The following is an 18,000-nucleotide window of genomic DNA, read 5'->3' as shown; positions in this document are numbered from 1 at the left end:
AAAGAAGTATTAACTGAGAAACTGAAACAGATATGTAATTTTGAGGCAAAATTATAAAATTTAGTGTGGAGGGGGGTTGGGGAGATTATATATGGTTATGCAAAGAGACTTTCATGCCTCAGGCATGAAAGGTTTGATCTCCCAGAATAAAAACCAATAATTATTCAACCACGGTAATAATTCAGAGCCGGGTGGTGGCTTAGCAGGTAGAGAGGACTTGCATGTTATCATGCAAGGGGACGCAAGTTCAAGCTCCAGACTTCCACCTGTAGGCGGAAGCTTCATGAGCAGCAGAGGCGTGCCACAGGTGTCTCTCCTTCTCTCTGACTCTCTTCCCTTCTCTATCACTCTGTTTCTCATCTACTAAATGAAAGGGGGGACCACTAGAAACAGTGCAAGTACTGAGCTCCAGCTATAATTCTGGTGAGGAAGAAAGAAAGAGAGAGAAAGAAAGAAAGGGAAAAAGAGAGAGAAAAGGAGAAAGAATGAGAGAAAGGGAGAAAGAGAAGGAAAGAAGGAAGGAAGGAAAGAAGGAAGGAAGTCTAAAGGGGGGTTAAAAGACTTGAGAATTACGTACAGAATGAGAAAGAGAAGAGAAACGGTCTTACTCTGAAGCAAGCAGGACAAATCCTAGAGAAGCATAGAAATGGGCCTGGGGTAAAGCACACTGGGAATGCAGCCTAATGACACCAGCCGTGCCTGCATGGTACTGATGATGCCTGAGGACCACCGACACCTCCGTATCTAGCAGCTCATCAGTGTCCTGTTGCCGAGGGAACCCTCCGCAGTGGAGGGCGACCAAGGAGGGGACCCCCAGGAGAGAAGTGCTGAGTAAAAACCAGGGTCTGACCAAAGGCAGACTTCTGGAAAAGCATTAAAAGCCAGGACTCATTTGAAGACATCATGCTTGGAAATAAAATGGGAGCAAGAGATTGCAATGGCAAAGGGGGCACATTTACCACTGTTCTCCTGTGTTGCAAATGCAGTAGTTAACTTATCTTCTGTCTTTAAGAAGTCAAGTGTGCCTCCCTCCAGACTGTGCTGATGAAGGCATGCTTAACCCTCTTGTGCTGTAATTCCAAGAACACCACTCTGCAGAAGGAAACAGCTCAACAGAAGGGGGCTTAAGCCCATGACCACCATTAGATCCAACAGAAAATCACATCTTAACACTGAACTTGTCCATCGAAGACCATGATGGCCACCCCCCTCATAGCTTCTGTTAGGCTAATGTCAACCAAATCACAGAGACAAGGGTTCAAAGAGAGGTGGTACTCACTCGAAAGACCTTCTCCACTCTTGCAATGCTTTTCCCAAAGATGGTTCCAAGTTGGTCTCCAATTCCAGCCAGTAAGAAACCAAAGAGGGGAATTCCAAAGATGGCATACAAAATGCAAAAGATCTTGCCTCCTTCTGTGCTCGGAGCAATATTCCCATAGCCTGGTGAGAAATATTTAAAGAGAGAGAGAGAGAGACAGAGAGAGGGAGGGAGGGAGGGAGGGAGAGTAGTGAAGTGGCAGAGAAACTGAGAGCACTGAAACACAGAGCCCATACACCTCCTAAAAGATGCCTTCACCCCACTCCCCCACACACACACTTCAGGAGCTTCTGGAAGGAAAATTTCTTTTTCCAGGATCCTATATTGGCTGAGGAGATGATTCGACTAAAGTATATGGCTTCAAAGTCTCAAAGCTCCCCCACAACTCAGAACATCATTCTTTTTCTTCTCTTCACTTGTAAACAGTTTTCTCTCTGCATTTCCTGGATCGTAATGATAGACCAGATAATTTGATATCGGGCTTTGGGGCTGGGTGGTGGTGCATCCGGCTGAGTGCATATGTTACAATGCGCAAGGATCTGGGTTCAAGACCCCGGTCTCCACCTGCAGGAGGTGGGGGGGAGGGAGCTTCACAAGCAGAGACACAGTACTGCAGGTGTCTCTCTTTTACTCTCTCCCTCTCAATCTCCCCCTTCCTTCTTGACATCCATTTCCAAAACCCACAAACATTATGGATATGTTGGATCTTGGGAATCCTGAATATCTGGTGGAGGTTCATAGTTTTGCCATTTTTAGATTTGAAAACTCTTGCTTGCACCATCCAATGGCAGGGGCATCTTCTATACATGAGAGCCTGTGGCCTTTAGAGTGTCTAGCCCGTGTGGTCAGCCCACACTCAAGACAGTCCTACCCAGAGAAGAGAATGCTGCAGCTCTGCCCAGCACTGACTGTGATATTAAAGTCCATCTGTCTGTTCTTTTTCCTGGTTAACTCCTCCTCATCATCCCCAACTTGGCCCCTCCTCTTACTCAGGCCATGCATCTAAAACGGATCAGAAGCTCTAGAAACTTTTGAAAAAAAAAAGAAAGAAACTTTTATTGGTGAAACAGATGCTGGAAGCCTAAAACATCCTTTCACAACCAGGCCTATCCTGGTATATTTCAGTTAGTGCTCTGAAAATACCAGTATCTGCATTCTTGAGACTTTCTGCATTTACCTAAGTAGCTTCCATACAGGGGATAGCTGGGTGGTGCCACACCCAGTAGATCACCCATGTTATCATGTGAGATGACAAAGGTTCAAGTCCCCAGTCCCCACCTGCAGGGGGACCGCTTCACCAGTGGATCAGTAGTGGAGTAGTGCTCTGCTCTGCTCCTCTCTCTCTCTCTCTCTCTCTTTCTCTCTCTCTCTCCTCTCCCCTCCCTTCCCCTCCCCTCCCCTCTCCTCCTCTCTTCTCACAATGTGAGTGTCTGGCCCACTGAAAGCAGCCGCCATTCCTCCTCCTTGGGACCTGGAGGACTAGCTATAATTTCTTAGTTTTGGCTGATGAGTCACCTGGTTATTTTTCCTTTCAATTTTCTAGGCAGACTCATTCAAACCTCTTATCACACATCACTGGAATCACAGTTTCCATTTCCACAATGAGCACCCAGGCAGGCCTCTGTAATCTTGCATGTCTTTTTTTTTTTTTTTTAAATTGTGCAAAAAAGAAAATCCCCTTGGAACTTTTTTCAGGCACATTTTTTTTCTAAGCATTTCCAATTCACTATCACATAGTTCATATCGAAAAGGGTGTGTGTGTGTGTGTGTGTGTGTGTGTGTGCACGCGTGTGTGTGTATGTGTGTGCATGTGTGTGTGTGTGGTGTGTTCTCATTCAGTTTCATTTCACGGAGATTTGCGGTATTGCTTGGAACATTATTTTTTTTCTTGCCTCCAGGGTTAGCGCTGGGGCTCAGTGCCTGCACTACAAATCCACTGCTCCCAGAGGCCATTTTTCCCATTTTGTTGCCCTTGTTGTTGTTATAGCTGCTGTTACTGCTGTTGTTGCTGTTGTTACTGGATAGGACAGGGAGAAATCGAAAGAGGACCTGCTTCACTGCAGGTGGGGAGAAGGGGCTTGAACTGGGATCCTTACGCTGGTCCTTGCGCTTTGCACCATGTGTGTTTAACCTGCTGCGCTACGGCCCAGCCCCCTGCTTGAGTTAATTTTATTAACTCGTGGAAACACTCATGCCCCCGGCTTGACAGTCTCAGAATTGGCTGATTCCTGTCAGGAAGTACAAGGTTTTCTTTTTTGCCTGACATCTCAGACAGAAACAGTCTGCAGGAGTTGGGACGATAACTAGTGGGTGGGGGGTGGGGGGAGGAGGTACTGCTTTGCCAAGGGTATGATCCAGGTTCAAGCCCCTGCTAGATTACATCACAGGGGAATGTTATGGCATGGAGGGAAGACTTAGTGCTGTGGCATCTCTCCCTCTCTCTGATTCTCTCTTTTCTCTTTCTATCTGAAAAAAAAAAAAAAAAAAGGTGTCTGGTACCCATGTCCAGTGAAGAAGCAATTACAGAAACCAGAACTCCCAGATTCTGCACCCAAAAAAGAATTCTGTTCCATACTCCTAGAGGGGGAGAAATGTTAGGGGAAGATGACCAGAGGTCTCTGAACTCCAATTCCATCAGGACCGGGAGAGAGAAGAGGAAAAAAGGGAGGGACATTTGGAAGTAGTAATAAGTGTTGGTGTGACTTAGAAAGGAAGAGAAGGCAGAACCATAGGGGAAAAAATGAACCAAAATATAGAAATAGACAGATAATTATAGAAATAATAAGTCAGCCCATATCGGTGGCCTTGGGAGAATCCCGCAGTTTCCAATGACGGGAGCGGGGACACAGAACTCTGGTGGTGGGAACGGTGTGGACTTGTACTCCTGTTATTTTGTAATTTGGTAAATCACTAATAACTAAAACTGGCTGGAGGCAGTGAAGTTCTTTCTGGTGATGATAGAAAAAAATAGATGATGGGTGAGTAGATGGCATAATAGTTATACAAAGAGATTCTCATGCCTGAGGCTCAGAAGTCCCAGGTTCAGTCCTCCAGACCACTATAAGCCAGAGCTGAGCAGTGCTCTGGTAAGTGCTTTTTCAAAATAGTTTTTTAAGGGGGCCAGACGGTAGTGCAGCAGGCTAGGTGCACATGGTGCAAAGCACAAGGACCAGCGCAAAGATCCCAGTTCGAGCCCCCGGCTTCCCACCTGCAGGGGGGTCGCTTCATAAGTGGTGAAGCAGGTCTGCAGGTGTCTTGTCTTTCTGTCTTTCTCTCCCCCTCTGTGTCTTCCCCTCCTCTCTTGATTTCTCTCTGTCCTACGCAACAACAGTGGCAACAAAAACAACCAGAGCAAAAAAAAAAAAAAAAGGAAAACAATGGCCTGCAGGAGCAGTGGCTTTATAGTGCAGGCATCAAGCCCCAGAGATAACCCTGGAGGCAAAAAACAAACAAACAAACAAAAAGTAAAAAAAAGGAAAGAGAGAAAGAAAGAAAGAAAGGAGGGAAAGGAAAAAAAAAAGGAAAAAATGGATGATGGATGCATAGACAGACAGACAGATGGATTGTGTATTTATGCGCGCACCCACAACAGACACAGGCGTCTTAGCAGTCAGCCCTCACAAGAGCTGATCCCACTCCCAGGTAAGGTACTGTGCTCCAATGACCCACACAACCTCTGAGGAGAGACCAGAGAAGACAGAGGCCCCAGATCCGGTTCTGTCTGGTTGCACTTCGATTCATCTCACCTCTCCAAAGCCTAGTGCTGGACACCTTCCAGGACAACGTAGGGAACAGTGAATTTCAAACTACTATACCCCTGCAAGGTACCGTCCCTTATTACCTTATTACCGTTATTACCAGCGCCACCACCACCACCATCACCCTGTCCCTGGCTCCCTGCTTGTCTCACAGACTTGAACACTAAACAATCAATAAAGCAGAGGACCAAGTGGTAGCACACCCAGCCAAGCACACAGATTACCAAGTGGAAGGACCTGGGTTCCAACCCTGGCTCCCCACCTGTAGGGGGTCTGCTTCATGAGCGGTGAAGCAGGTCTGCAGGTGTCTGTCTTTCTCTCCAACTTCTCTATCTCCCCATCCTCCTTCAATTTCTCTTTATCCTATCAAAAAATAAATAGAAAAAAAGAAAATAATAAATAAAGCAATGACCTTGCCTCTCCTCTCATTCGTGTTCAATTCACCTTAATTGAGTGCTAAATAAATGTTTGTCAATGAAATGGATACCCAAATTCAAAAGAAATCTTTTTTTTTTTTCCCGCCCCAGGGTTATTGCTGGGGCTCAGTGCCTGCGCTACGAACCCACTGCTCCTAGAGGCCATTCTTCCCATTTTGTTGCCCCTGTTTTTGTTGTTACTGTCGCCATTGCTGTTGGTGACGATGGTGGGTAGGACAGAGAGAAGTTGAGAGAGGAGGGGAAGGCAGAAAGGGGGAGAGAAAGATAGACATCTGCAGACCTGCTTCACCGCTTGTGAAGCGACTCCCCTGCACATGGGGAGCTGGGGTCTTGAACCGGGATCCTTATGCCAGTCCTTGTGCTTCGTGCCATGTGTGCTTGCTTAACCCATCATATACTCTTAATTTGCTGCGCTACCACCAGCCCCCCCCAAGAAACCTCTGGTCTATGAGTATATATATACATATATTACTGTGAGAGTCCCAGCATCTGAATTCCTAAGAGTTCTGCAATTACATAGGTCACTCCTGTACTATGAGTGTTCATAGGTGTAAGAGCATTAGCAAAGTGACATTCAGATTAAGTCTTCAGACATAGTGAAAGCCATCACTTCATACTGAGTATAAAGTAAACTGCCTTTTTTGAGTAACTATATTCTGTGTACAAGCGCGCGCATGCGCGCGCGCGTGTGTGTGTGTGTGTGTGTGTGTTGATTCCTGGTGTCTGATAAGATAAATTGTTCCAGTTTGACTCACAAAGCTATCATCACTCTGGGAAAATTCCGGAACTGAGGTTTGGGGACTTTGTTGTGAGACAACAGGAGGATCACGCTCTGGTTGTGCCAGGGGCTCTGGTTGTGCCAGGCTCTGCACATCCCTTTTGAATGCTTGGCAGGACCATGAAGTAAGGAGGAAGCTTCTCTGCAGGCTAGAACTAGACTACAGAGTGTCCTGTTCTGATTTTTCCACTTAACAACTCTTGGGTCTTGTCCGGTGTGCTAATTCTCCTTCCCTTCTTTTCCCGTCATAGCAATCAAAACTGAAATGGGCTCTATGTGAAGCCTGCACTAGGTATAAAGATTAAATCCACGGGAAGTAATATGAAGGGGGGATGGCTTGGCATTGGTGCACCTGGTAGAGCACATGAGTTACTATGCTCAAGGACCCTGGTTCAAGCCGTGAAGCAGGGTTGTGGGTGCCTCTCTTCCTCTCTCACTCTCTATCTCCCTTTTCCCTGCTGATTTCTCTGTCTCTATCCAACAGATAAACAAATAAAATATTTAACTCCACAGGCAGCATGATGCTCACAAGAAGTACTTAGCAAATGTGAGCAAGTACCCTCTTGCCCTGCTGGTTCTGGATGATGCACAATTTGAGCCCCAGGAGGAAGTAGGTGGCTAGTTCCTATTCCTCTTCTTCAGAAGCCCCGCCTCTTCCCTCAGAGCCAGCACAAGGGAGAGACTGCATCTTCCGGACTAAGTTGGCTCAGTGACTGTGTGGGGTTGGAAGGAGGACCTCTCAGTGCAGCCTCTCAGGGCTGAAATGTGTTTGAGAGGCAGCCGAGGAAGCAGCAACCAGCCAGTATGGGCTGGCCCTGAACATTCAATCTAAGGCATTGAAATAAAGCAACTGGCTTCCGGTGGCTTCTAGTTGGCAGCATGCCCGCCCAGTGAGGACTGTGGGCCCACAGATGTACCTGTTTAGACCTGTTCTCTACTGGCTAGGAAACAACTAGAAGACCTGTATAAAGTGTTCAAAGAGGACTCGTGCCAGAGTAGCACACACAACACCTGGACTGGCTATGCACGTGCCAAATCAAGTCTCTGCCAAACCGTGTGCTCTTCTCAGTTCTGGTACTTGGTTAGTGTGTTGTACCCAACAGCAAAGTGGGCAGAGGATATGAATAGACAGCTCTCTAGAGAAGAGATGCACATGGACCAAGACACACTCAGAAATGTTCCACTTCACTCATCATTAGAGAAATGTACATCAAAACATATTGAGATTCCACCTGACACCTGTGAGAGAATGGCCTCCACCAACAAAACAGGAAGCAGTAAGTACTGGAGAAGATGTGGAGAAAGAAACACTGCTGGTGGGACTACAGCTGTTGCAGCCATTAAGGAGTGGAAAGTCTTCAAACAAGGGTGGGGGAGACAGAGATAGCTTAATGGCTATGCACACAGACTCTCATACCGAAGGCTCCCAGGTCCTAGTTTCAATCCCCCATACCACCATAAGCCAGAGCTGAGTAATGCACTGGTATAAAAATAAAAAGAGAGAGAGAGAGTCTTTAAATAAATACACATGGAAGACTGGGGAGACTGCATAATGGTTATGCAAATTTTCAAGCTTGAGGCTCTGAGGTCCCAGGTTCATTCCCTGGGATTGAGCAGTACTCTGGCAAAGTAAATAAATAAATAAATAAATAAATAAATAAATAAATAAATGCAAATGGGAATACCCTATGACCCAGCAATACCACAAGGCCTTTATCCAGAACACCTGAAATCACCAATTCTAAGGGACGTGTGCGCCCCTATGTTCATAGTTGCATTATTCATTCTAGCTAAAATATGGAAACAACCTAGATGCCCATCAACAGATGTCTGGATGAAGGAGTTAAGAGACATATACTCAATGGAGTGCTACTCAGAAATTAAAAGAGATGAAATTGTGTCCTTTGGGACAAAATGGGTGGAACTGGAGGTGATGCTGCTTAGTGAAGTGAGGAAGTGAAGGACAACTGCTGGATGGTTGGTTTCAATGGAGGTGGAATCTCGAGAACTGAAACACATGAGCTTGAAGAAAAAAAAAAAAACCAGTCAGCCTCTATCTAAAAGCTTAGGAGAACTCTGGTGGTTATTGTTGGGGGGAGGGTACAAGCCTCTGGTGGTGGGAGTGGTGTGGAATCACACCCCTATTATCTTCCTGTAAATCACTATTAGATCATGAATATTAAAAAAAACAGTAGTGCAGAATCAGGAGGCCTGTGTGTATACAGGAGTGCCTTTCACGGGGTGCAAGCACTGAACCCCAGTGACAACAAAAGGAGGAGGAGAAGTAGTAGTAATAGTAGAAGTGGTAGTAGTAATAGTAGTATAGTAGTAGTAATAGTAGTAGTGGTAGTAGTGATAGTAGTGTAGTAGTAGTAATAGTAGTATAGTACTAGTAGTAATGGTAGTAGTAATAGTAGTATAGTAGTAGTGGTAGTAGTAATAGTAGTATAGTAGTAGTGGTAGTAGTAATAGTAGTATAGTAGTAGTAGTGGTAGTAGTAATAGTAGTATAGTAGTAGTAGTGGTAGTGGTAGTAGTAATAGTATAGTGGTAGTGGTAGTAGTAATAGTAGTATAGTAGTAGTAGTATTAGTAGTGGTAGTAGTAATAGTAGTATAGTAGTAGTGGTGGTAGTAGTAATAGTAGTATAGTAGTAGTAATAGTAGTAGTGGTAGTAGTGATAGTAGTGTAGTAGTAGTAGTAATAGTAGTATAGTAGTAGTAGTAGTGGTAGTAGTAATAGTAGTATAGTAGCAGTAATAGTAGTATAGTAGTAGTAATAGTAGTAGTGGTAGTAGTGATAGTAGTGTAGTAGTAGTAGTAATAGTAGTATAGTAGTAGTAGTAGTGGTAGTAGTAATAGTAGTATAGTAGCAGTAATAGTAGTATAGTAGTAGTAATAGTAGTAGTGGTAGTAGTGATAGTAGTGTAGTAGTAGTAGTAATAGTAGTATAGTAGTAGTAGTAGTGGTAGTAGTAATAGTAGTATAGTAGTAGTAATAGTAGTATAGTAGCAGTAGTAGTGGTAGTAATAGTAGTATAGTAGTAGTAATAGTAGTATAGTAGTAGTAGTAGTAATAGTAGTATAGTAGCAGTAGTAGTGGTAGTAATAGTAGTATAGTAGTAGTAATAGTAGTATAGTAGTAGTAGTAGTGGTAGTAGTAATAGTAGTATAGTAGTAGTAATAGTAGTATAGTAGTAGTAGTGGTAGTAGTGGTAGTAGTAATAGTAGTATAGTAGTAGTAATAGTAGTATAGTAGTAGTAATAGTAGTGGTAGTAGTAATAGTAGTATAGTAGTAGTAGTAATAGTAGTATAGTAGTAGTAATAGTATAGTAGTAGTAGTAATAGTAGTATAGTAGTAGTAGTAATAGTAGTGGTAGTAGTAATAGTAGTATAGTAGTAGTAGTAGTAGTCACAGCGGTAGTAACTAAATACTAAAAAGCCTGTGCCCTTTAACACAATGATACCTGAAGGTCTTCCTAAGATGAGTGGGGATGAAGACCCCTTCACATGCCTGACTCAGGAGCTGCACTAGCACAAAGGAAGAAGCAGCTGAAACCCTCCCACCACAACAGGATTAGGTATGATTAGTAGATCCAGTGGAAACCTGTTAAGGACTGTATTTTTCAAAGAACTTCATTCATATGGGAAAAAAAAGTTAATAACATCATGTCATAAATGATATGAAGTCAAGCAAGCAGACCAATGTTCATGTACTTTACAAATAAAAAAAAAAAATCCTCAGTTCTCACTGCTCCACTGCTTGACTCCTAAGCAGTGGAAGATTGTCTCAGAAGGAGCAGAAGAACTGAGAGACAGTGAATTTTCTTTTAAGCCTTGATCCCACGTGTGATGAGGGAATACACCACAAAATACCTGGGAGGGGAAAAGAAAAATAACACCTCATTCTTACTAGTATTGTACAACGCTTTTCTTTAAGGCTCTCTCTCTCTCTGTGTCTTTAGAAAGACTTTGCACTGGGGAGTTAAGATTTAGCCTGTTCCATGGGGTCTGACTTGCATGGCCTTCTATTTCAGTTGAGAGAGAGAGAGAGAGGACCTCTGGTCCCCACCTGCAGGAGCAAAGCTTCATGAGTGCTGCAGGTGCCTGTCTATCTGTCTGTCTGCCTATCTCTATCTCCGCCTTCCCTCTCTCTCTCTCTCTCTCTCTCTCTCTCTCTCAATTTTTTTCTGTCTTATCAAATAAACAGAAAGAAATTTAAAAAATGGTTGCCAGGAGCTGTAGACTAATAGAGCTGGCACCATACCCCAGCAATAACCCTGGTTTAAAAAAGAAAAAAAAAAAAAACAACTCTGGACTGGATGTGGTATATTGCACCAAAGCAATGGACTCTGGAGAAGGAAGGAAAGGAACAGGAATAGGATGAAGGGACACTGGGATCCTGGTGTGTCTCCTAGACACCAATCAAAGGGGGACGAAAGGATATGCCGCTGTGTTAAAGATTACGCTGAAGGGGGCCAGGTGGTAGCACACAAGGCCAAGAGAACACAGTGCAAAGTGCAAGGATCCTGGTTCGAGCCCCCGGCTCCCCACCAACAGAGGAGTCTCTTCACAAGCGGTGAAGCAGGTCTGCAGGTGTCTATCTTTCTCTCCCGCTCTCTGTCTTCCCCTTCTCTCCCCATTTCTCTCTGTCCAATACAACAACAACAGCAACAACAACAACAATAGAATAATAATGGCCTCCAGGAGCAGTGAATTCATAGTGCAGGCCCCAGGCCCCAGCGATAACTCTGGAGGCAAAAAAAAAACCAGAGAGACTATACTGTCAACCACTACCCCCCCCCCAATACATTTTTAAAAAGAGAATAAACTGAGTCATGGGAGTAGTATCACAGGTACCCATGGCCCAGGGTTCATTTCCCAGGCAGGTAGGAGCGTGTAGAAAAAAATACTGTAAATTAAATCTCCCTCATTATGCAAATTAAATCATTATTCTTCAATCACATTTCAATCATACAGTTGTTCAATGAACCAACCCTTGGGATACTAATAAGTTGACAAAATAAATACCTTCAGTCTGCATATCAATGTAACTAGAGCATGTTTGAATTCACTGTAGAGAACACTGATTTAGTCATTTCATAAAGCAAGAGAATTAGAATTTCTATCTCTCTGTATTCTTTGATTTTTTTTTTTTTAAGAGCACTGTTCAGCTCTTGCGTATGGTGGTGTGGGGGATAGAACCTGAAACTTTGGGGCCTCAGGCAAGAGAATCCCTTTGCAAAACCGTTACAAAATCTCCTCCCATCCTTTCTGTCTTCTTTAATATGCGCTAAGGAGGTACTAAGGATCCAATACTGAGTACAAAATGTCTTTTCCAGAGCCAGGCAGCTCTGGACACACCGAGTTGAGCACACATACTGTTGTGACCCCAACAGGAGTTTGGGACTATGAGCATGTGAATGGCGTCTGTCTGAGCTGGGACACACAGAGAAGGGAATGCATAAAAGCATGGGACTAGGAGCAGGTCGCTGTCTTTGGCTGCTGCTTCTTCTGGTCAGAAGCATCTCAACAGAGGTGCTCTAGGTATCCGCCATGGCTACTTCTCCTGGGAACCGAACACATGTGACTCTGCTAGCTGGGAAACTTGCAAACCCCTCTACAGCCATGAGCAACCTCTACCTCAGATAATTGTTTATCTTATGGGACTAAACTTTTGATAACTATACTCAGACTTTATGGACCTAGCGTATTATTAACCCCTGATGATAATTGCTTATTTTGCCTTTTACCCGTTTCAACTTTCTATTGTTTAAACCTGTTCTCAGCTCCCCGCTCTGAATCCTTTTATGTGTCACAGCTACCCAAAACCCCCTTTAAGTTAAAATTACAACACATAATACTATGTTCAAGGACCAGGTTCAAATCCCCACCTGCTTCAGGTGAAGCATGTCTCTATCCCCCTCCTTTCTCAATTTCCCTCTATCTTATCAAATAAAAATAGAAAGTGGGAGAAAAGGAGGGAAGTGGCTGCCAGGAGCAGTGGATTTGTAGTGCCAGCAGCAAGCCCCAGTGATAAACCTGGTGTTCAAAAAAAAAGAAGAAGAAGGAGGAGGAGAAGGAGAAGAAGGAGGAGAAGGAGGAGAAGAAGGAGAAGAAAGAGAAGAAGGAGAAGGAGATGGAGGAGGAGGAGGAGAAGGAGAACTATATTTTCCCAAATGTGCCTCTTAAAGTGGCTCAGAATTTCTTAATGATTTCACTAGAAATCATCTTCAAGTGTGTAACATGTTTCTTCATCTTGTCAAGTGAACTGTGAACACAACTGAGCCTGACCTTGTCTTCTCTGATCTACTGCAGTGATGCTCTGGGAAGGTTTATTGAACTTTTTGCCTTGACACCAAATAGTGGTGTGAAATCACACTGCATTTTCTGTGTGACTTTAGACCAGTATGACCTCCGCTTCCCTGGAGTATCTGAAAAGGCTTCTAGGACTCAGGAATTCTCTTTCACCCCCAAATTCTCTCTTTGCACATAGCTTTCTTGATTGCACCTTTAGCGAAGCAAAAATAACCCAATAAAAAAGTAGGCCAGGGAGTTGGGTGGTAGCACAGTGGGTTAAGCACAGGTGGCGCAAAGCACAAGGACAGGCATAAGAGATCCCAGTTCAAGCCCCTGGCTCCCCACTTGCAAGGGAGTCGCTTCACATGCGGTGAAGCAGATATCTATCTTTCTCTCTTCCTCTCTGTCTTCCCCTCTGCTCTCCATTTCTCTCTGTCCTAGCCAACAACAATGACATCAATAACAACAACAATAATAACTACAGCAATAAAACAACAAGGGCAACAAAAGGGAATAAATAAATAAATATTTTAAAAAAGAAAAAAGGGGGGAAAGTAGGCCAAATAACTAAACACATAACTTTCTAAAGAAGAGATACACAGAGTTTACAGACACCTGAAGAAATGTTCCACTGCATTTAGCATTAGAGAAATGCAAATTAAAACTAGACTGAGGTAAGACCTCACTCCTGAGAGAATGGCTTCCATCAGCAAAACAGGAAGTGAGAGGTGTTAGAGAGGCTGTAGAGAGAAAGGAACTCTGTTCCATTGGAGAGAGTGCAAAACTGGTGCAGCCCCTTTGGAAGACTGTTCTTCAACAAATAAAAGTAGAAGTAGCTTATAATCCAGCAATGCCACTCCTAAGCATTTATCCATCTGACAGTGAAACACTAATTCAAAGGGTCGTACGCACCCAGTGTTCAAAGCTGCCAGAGTGGAAGCAGCCTAAATGTCCATCAACAGATGACTGATCAGAGAAGCTATGGGATAGGGGGCCCAGGAGGTGGTGCACCTGGTTAAGTGTGCACATTACCATGTGCAAGGACTCAGGTTCAAGCCCCTGCTGCCCTGCCCACTTGTAAGGGAGATGCTTCACAAGTGGTGAAGCAGGGCTACAGGTGTCTTTCTCTCTCCCCTCCCCTCTCAATTTCTTCTATCCAAACAAAGTAGGGACCGGGGGGGGGGGGGAAATACCACCATAAGGCAGAAATGAGCAGTGTTCTGGTCTCTAGCTATCTAGCTCTCCCTTTCTCTCTCTCTCTCTCTCTCTCATTAAAGTAAAATAAATACATCTAAAAACTGTGATTTGGCAGAAACCAAGTGCAACAAAGAAAAGATGCCCAGAGAAGAATGACCCAATAGGTAAATACGAGTCAGCAAAACTCTAGTTATGAAGATGAGGGTCTGAACTTGAATTTCAAAAGGCAGATCCCTGTGTGCACAGTGTGGAATGTTGGGAGGGCTGGGAGAAGAGGAAGGAGCAGCAGAGAGGTAAGACAGACTGCTGTCTTATGGACGAACTTCATAAGAATATTTTGCTTCTTCCTAAATAAGTTTAATCCAAAGTACAGTTTTCAAAAAGGAGTTCAGACTAGTGATATAGCATAATGGCTCTGCAAAAAGACTTCCACGCCTGAGGCTCCAATGTCCCAGTTTCAATCCCTAGCACCACCAGAAAGCAGATATGAGCACTATTCTGGTTTTAAAATATATTAATAATTGGTGGAATGCACTAAATCAAAAAATCTCTGGGAAGGGGTTGGGGGTTCTGGGAGAATCTTTGCAGTCCTGGTACACAATGGTACACAGTGATGGAAAAGGACCCAAATTGGGATGAGAGTGTTTTGCAGACACCTATCATGGGCATAAGAAATTGTCCCCAGGAGTCTGGTGGTAGTGCAGTGGGTTAAGTGCACACGACATGAAGCGCAAGGACCAGAGTTAGGAACCTGGTTCGAGCCCCCGGCTCCCCACCTGCAGGGGAGTCGCTTCCCAGGCAGTAAAGCAGGTCTGCAGGTGTCTGTCTTTCTCTCCCCCTCTCTGTCTTTCCTATCTCTCTCCATTTCTCTCTGTTCTAACAACAACAACATCAATAACAACAATAGTAATTACAACAACAACAAAAAAGGCAACAAAAGGTAAAATAAATAAATATTAAAAAAATTTTAAAACAGAAAGAAATTGTCCCCCTGTGTCAAAACCTGAGCTGTAAGCCACTAACCCTGCCCCATAAAATGATCAAAAAAAAAAAATTCAATCTCAACTATGCATTTACTCTCCTGCCTGTCCATAAGGTCCTTTCAAACTAAACTCCCCTGTGACAGCTGCCACCATCACTGCAATAATTTGCAGGTGTCTCCGGGGCAGGGTGGTGGCGTACCTGGTTGAGCTCACATGTCATAATGCTCAAGGACCCAGGTTCAAAACCCTGGTCTCCACCTGCAGGGCGAAAGGGTTGCAAAGGGTTAAGCAGGACTGCAAGTATCTCTCTGATTCCCTCCCTCTCTATCTTTTTATTTCTGGCTGTCTCTATCCAGTAAATAAAAATAATATTGGGCTGGATGGTAGCACACCAGGTTAAGCGCACTAAGTGTGAAGCACAAGGATCCCAGTTCAAGTCTCCGGCTCCCCACCTGCAGGGGGTCACTTCACAAGCAGTGAAGCAGATCTTCAGGTGTCTATCTTTCTCTCTCCTTCTCTATCTTCCCCTCCTCTCTCAATTTCCCTCTGTCCTATTCAACAACAGCAGCAGCAACAACAACAATGGGGAAAATGGCCTCCAGGAGCAGTGGATTTGCAGTGTAGGCACCGAGCCCCAGCAATAACCCGGAGGCAACAGTAATAATAATAATAAATTTGAAAAGGATTGCAGGCATCTCCTACTCCTCCTTGACCCTCAGGCTGCCTTGTATCTAGAAGGACAAGAAATGCTGACCAAGTGCAATTTCCTCAGGAGGCGGCTGCAGGGAGAAGACAGTAGCAGATGAATGGCTACCTATAGTGGTGATGACAGTCCCAGCAAAGAAAAAGGCACTTCCAAGGTCCCAGTGACTGCTGTTGTTGGAAGTGTTCCCCACTGGACTCACTCCCGCGTTGTCGGCGTCCAGGGCATGCTGCAGAAAAAGTGAGAAGGTGTGAGACACGGGCACAGACCCAGGAGTCAGAAAAGCTCTGAAATGACCTCCCTGCTCAGGAGTCTGCCTGCTGCGATGCTCAGGGGACTGGTAATTTTTAACCTGCTGGGTAAACAAAACATTTCTGTGTGACTATTTTGAGACCATGTCTTTAGACATCACTCCTGTGTTGTAATTTTCTAATTTTCAGCAGGGAGGGACTGGTTTCTGGACTTCCTGTTGCAGAAGCTGAGGGAGTAGTTCTCCCAGTTCTTTCCCAGCTCTTGTCTCCCTCACAAAGCTCAGATAGACCCAAACAACCATTTCGAGTATCTTGCACAGGTAGAAACTCTTCGTCACTGATTCAACGGGGACTTTGACTGATTCTTTCCTGCAGTCATTTTTTTTAATTCTTTATTTATTTATTGGATAGAGACTGCCAGAAATCAAGAGAGAAGAGGGGTGGGAGGTAGGAGGGAGAGACAGAGAGACATATGCAACACTACTTTCCACTCACAGAGCTTTCCCTCTGCAGGTGGGACCAGGGGCTCGAACCTGAGTCCTAGAACACTGTGTGCTCAACCAGGTGCGCCACCACCGGGCCCCTTACTGCAGGAGATTTTTGGTTTAGCTGTATGTCATTTTTTAAATTATTATTATTACCACCAGAGTTATCTCTGGGACTTGGTGCCTGCATGACAAATCCACTTCTCTCAATTGGCAGTTTTTCCCCCTTTATTTACTTTTGTTTTCTGTTTTACTTGCTAGAACAGAAACGAAGAGGATAGAGGGCAACAGAGAAACAGAGACATCTGCAGACCTGCTTCACTGCTCGTGAAGCTTCACACACACACACACACACACCCCTTGCAGGTGGGGAGCCAGAGTTTTGAATCCAGGTTCCTACATTACAAGAACGTGCGTCCTCGATCAGGAGCCCTCCGCCCAGCCCCCTATTGGTATATCTTAAAATCTTTGTGTGACTTCCTTCTGATATCAAGGGGACCTTTCTACTTGTGTGTTAAAGGTTAGCTTTTCTCATTATAATCAAACAGAATAAGCTTTCTAGGGGACAGGTGGTGGAGCATCTGGTTGAACACACATGGTACCATGTGCAAGGACCCAGGTTCAAGCCCCCAGTCCCCACCTGCAGGGGGACAACCTCACAAGTAGTCAATAGCATTGCAGGTGTTTCTCTGTCTCTCTCCCTATCTCCCCCTTCCTCTCAATTTCTGGCTGTCTCTGTCCAACAAATATATATGTGTGTGTGTGTGTGTGTGTGTGTGTATAAATTAAGAAAATTATTAGGGCTGGGTGGTGTGCACCTTGTTAAATGCACATCTTACAGAGCACAAGGACCTGAGTTCAAACCCCTGGTCCCCATCTGCAGGGGGAAAGCTTTGCAAGTGGAAAAGCGGTATTGCAGGTGTCTCTCTGTCTCCCTTCCTCTCTATCACCTCTTTCCCTTTTGATTTCTGGCTGCCTCTACCCAATAAATAAAGATAACTGTAAAAAGAGAAAGAAAATTATCAAAAAGTGGATCTTAAAAACTGAGTAAGTTTTCTATCCTTTAAGACATTGTTAAAATTAGAAAATTAGCTTCAGCAATTTAGCAAGGCTTCAGCTGTTTTTTTTTTTGTTTGTTTGTTTTTTGCTTTTGTTAAGAGAGCACTGCTCATGCAAGGAGTGCGATGCAGGGATCAAGCCCCGGGCGTCACACGCAAGCGCACATCCTGCGACTGAGGCACCTGCCTGGCGGCAGTGGCGGCTTCTCCCCCTTCCTGTGGCTGGTGTGCCGCTTCACACAGAGCTGGTTCCTGGAGCCTGCGACTTAGGAGCTCGGCTACCAGGCCAGACTGTCCTCACTCTGCCCAAGATCAACTTCAGAACCTTGGGCGTGTTATTTCAGTGTCTTTGGGACTCAGTGTCCTTATTTGCAAACTGGAGATGATGTTAACTTCCACAGAGCATCCATGGAATGCCCAGCAGCAAGGTTCAGGCTAAAAAAGGTCCATGGCTGTCTTTTTTTAAAAATATTTTTTAAATTTTATTTATTGGATAGAGACAGAGATATTGAGAAGTGCAGGGGGAGAAAGAGTGGGAGAGAGACAGAGAGACACCTACAGCCCTGCTTCATCACTTGTGAAGCTTTCCCCCTGCAGGTGGGGATCAGGGGCTTGAACCTGGGTCTTTGTGTGCGCTTAACCAGGTACACCACCACGTGACCCCCATGGCTGTCATTTTAACATACACACACACACACACCTCCTCTTTTTATTTGATTCCATTTAGAGAGAGAA

The 18,000-nt window shown here is 44.5% G+C and overlaps 1 protein-coding gene across 4 annotated transcripts in view; it reads right to left on the bottom strand.

Moving 5' to 3' along the window:
- Positions 1-18,000, bottom strand: part of KCNK10 (potassium two pore domain channel subfamily K member 10) — a 117,939-nt gene that overhangs the window by 33,051 nt on the left and 66,888 nt on the right. For all 4 annotated transcript variants that reach the window (XM_007526818.3, XM_060181239.1, XM_060181238.1 and 1 more), the window contains 2 exons: positions 15,583-15,700; positions 1,280-1,440 (listed from right to left, as the gene is read on the bottom strand). In XM_007526818.3, coding sequence (XP_007526880.1) covers positions 1,280-1,440; positions 15,583-15,700 — 279 coding nt within the window. The remainder of the gene's footprint in view (positions 1-1,279; positions 1,441-15,582; positions 15,701-18,000) is intronic.

The sequence above is a fragment of the Erinaceus europaeus genome, chromosome 22, assembly GCF_950295315.1.
Source record: "Erinaceus europaeus chromosome 22, mEriEur2.1, whole genome shotgun sequence".
Classification (NCBI taxonomy): Eukaryota; Metazoa; Chordata; class Mammalia; order Eulipotyphla; family Erinaceidae; genus Erinaceus; species Erinaceus europaeus.
Note: the sequence above shows the minus strand (reverse complement) of the source record. Positions and strands in the feature narration are given on the sequence as shown.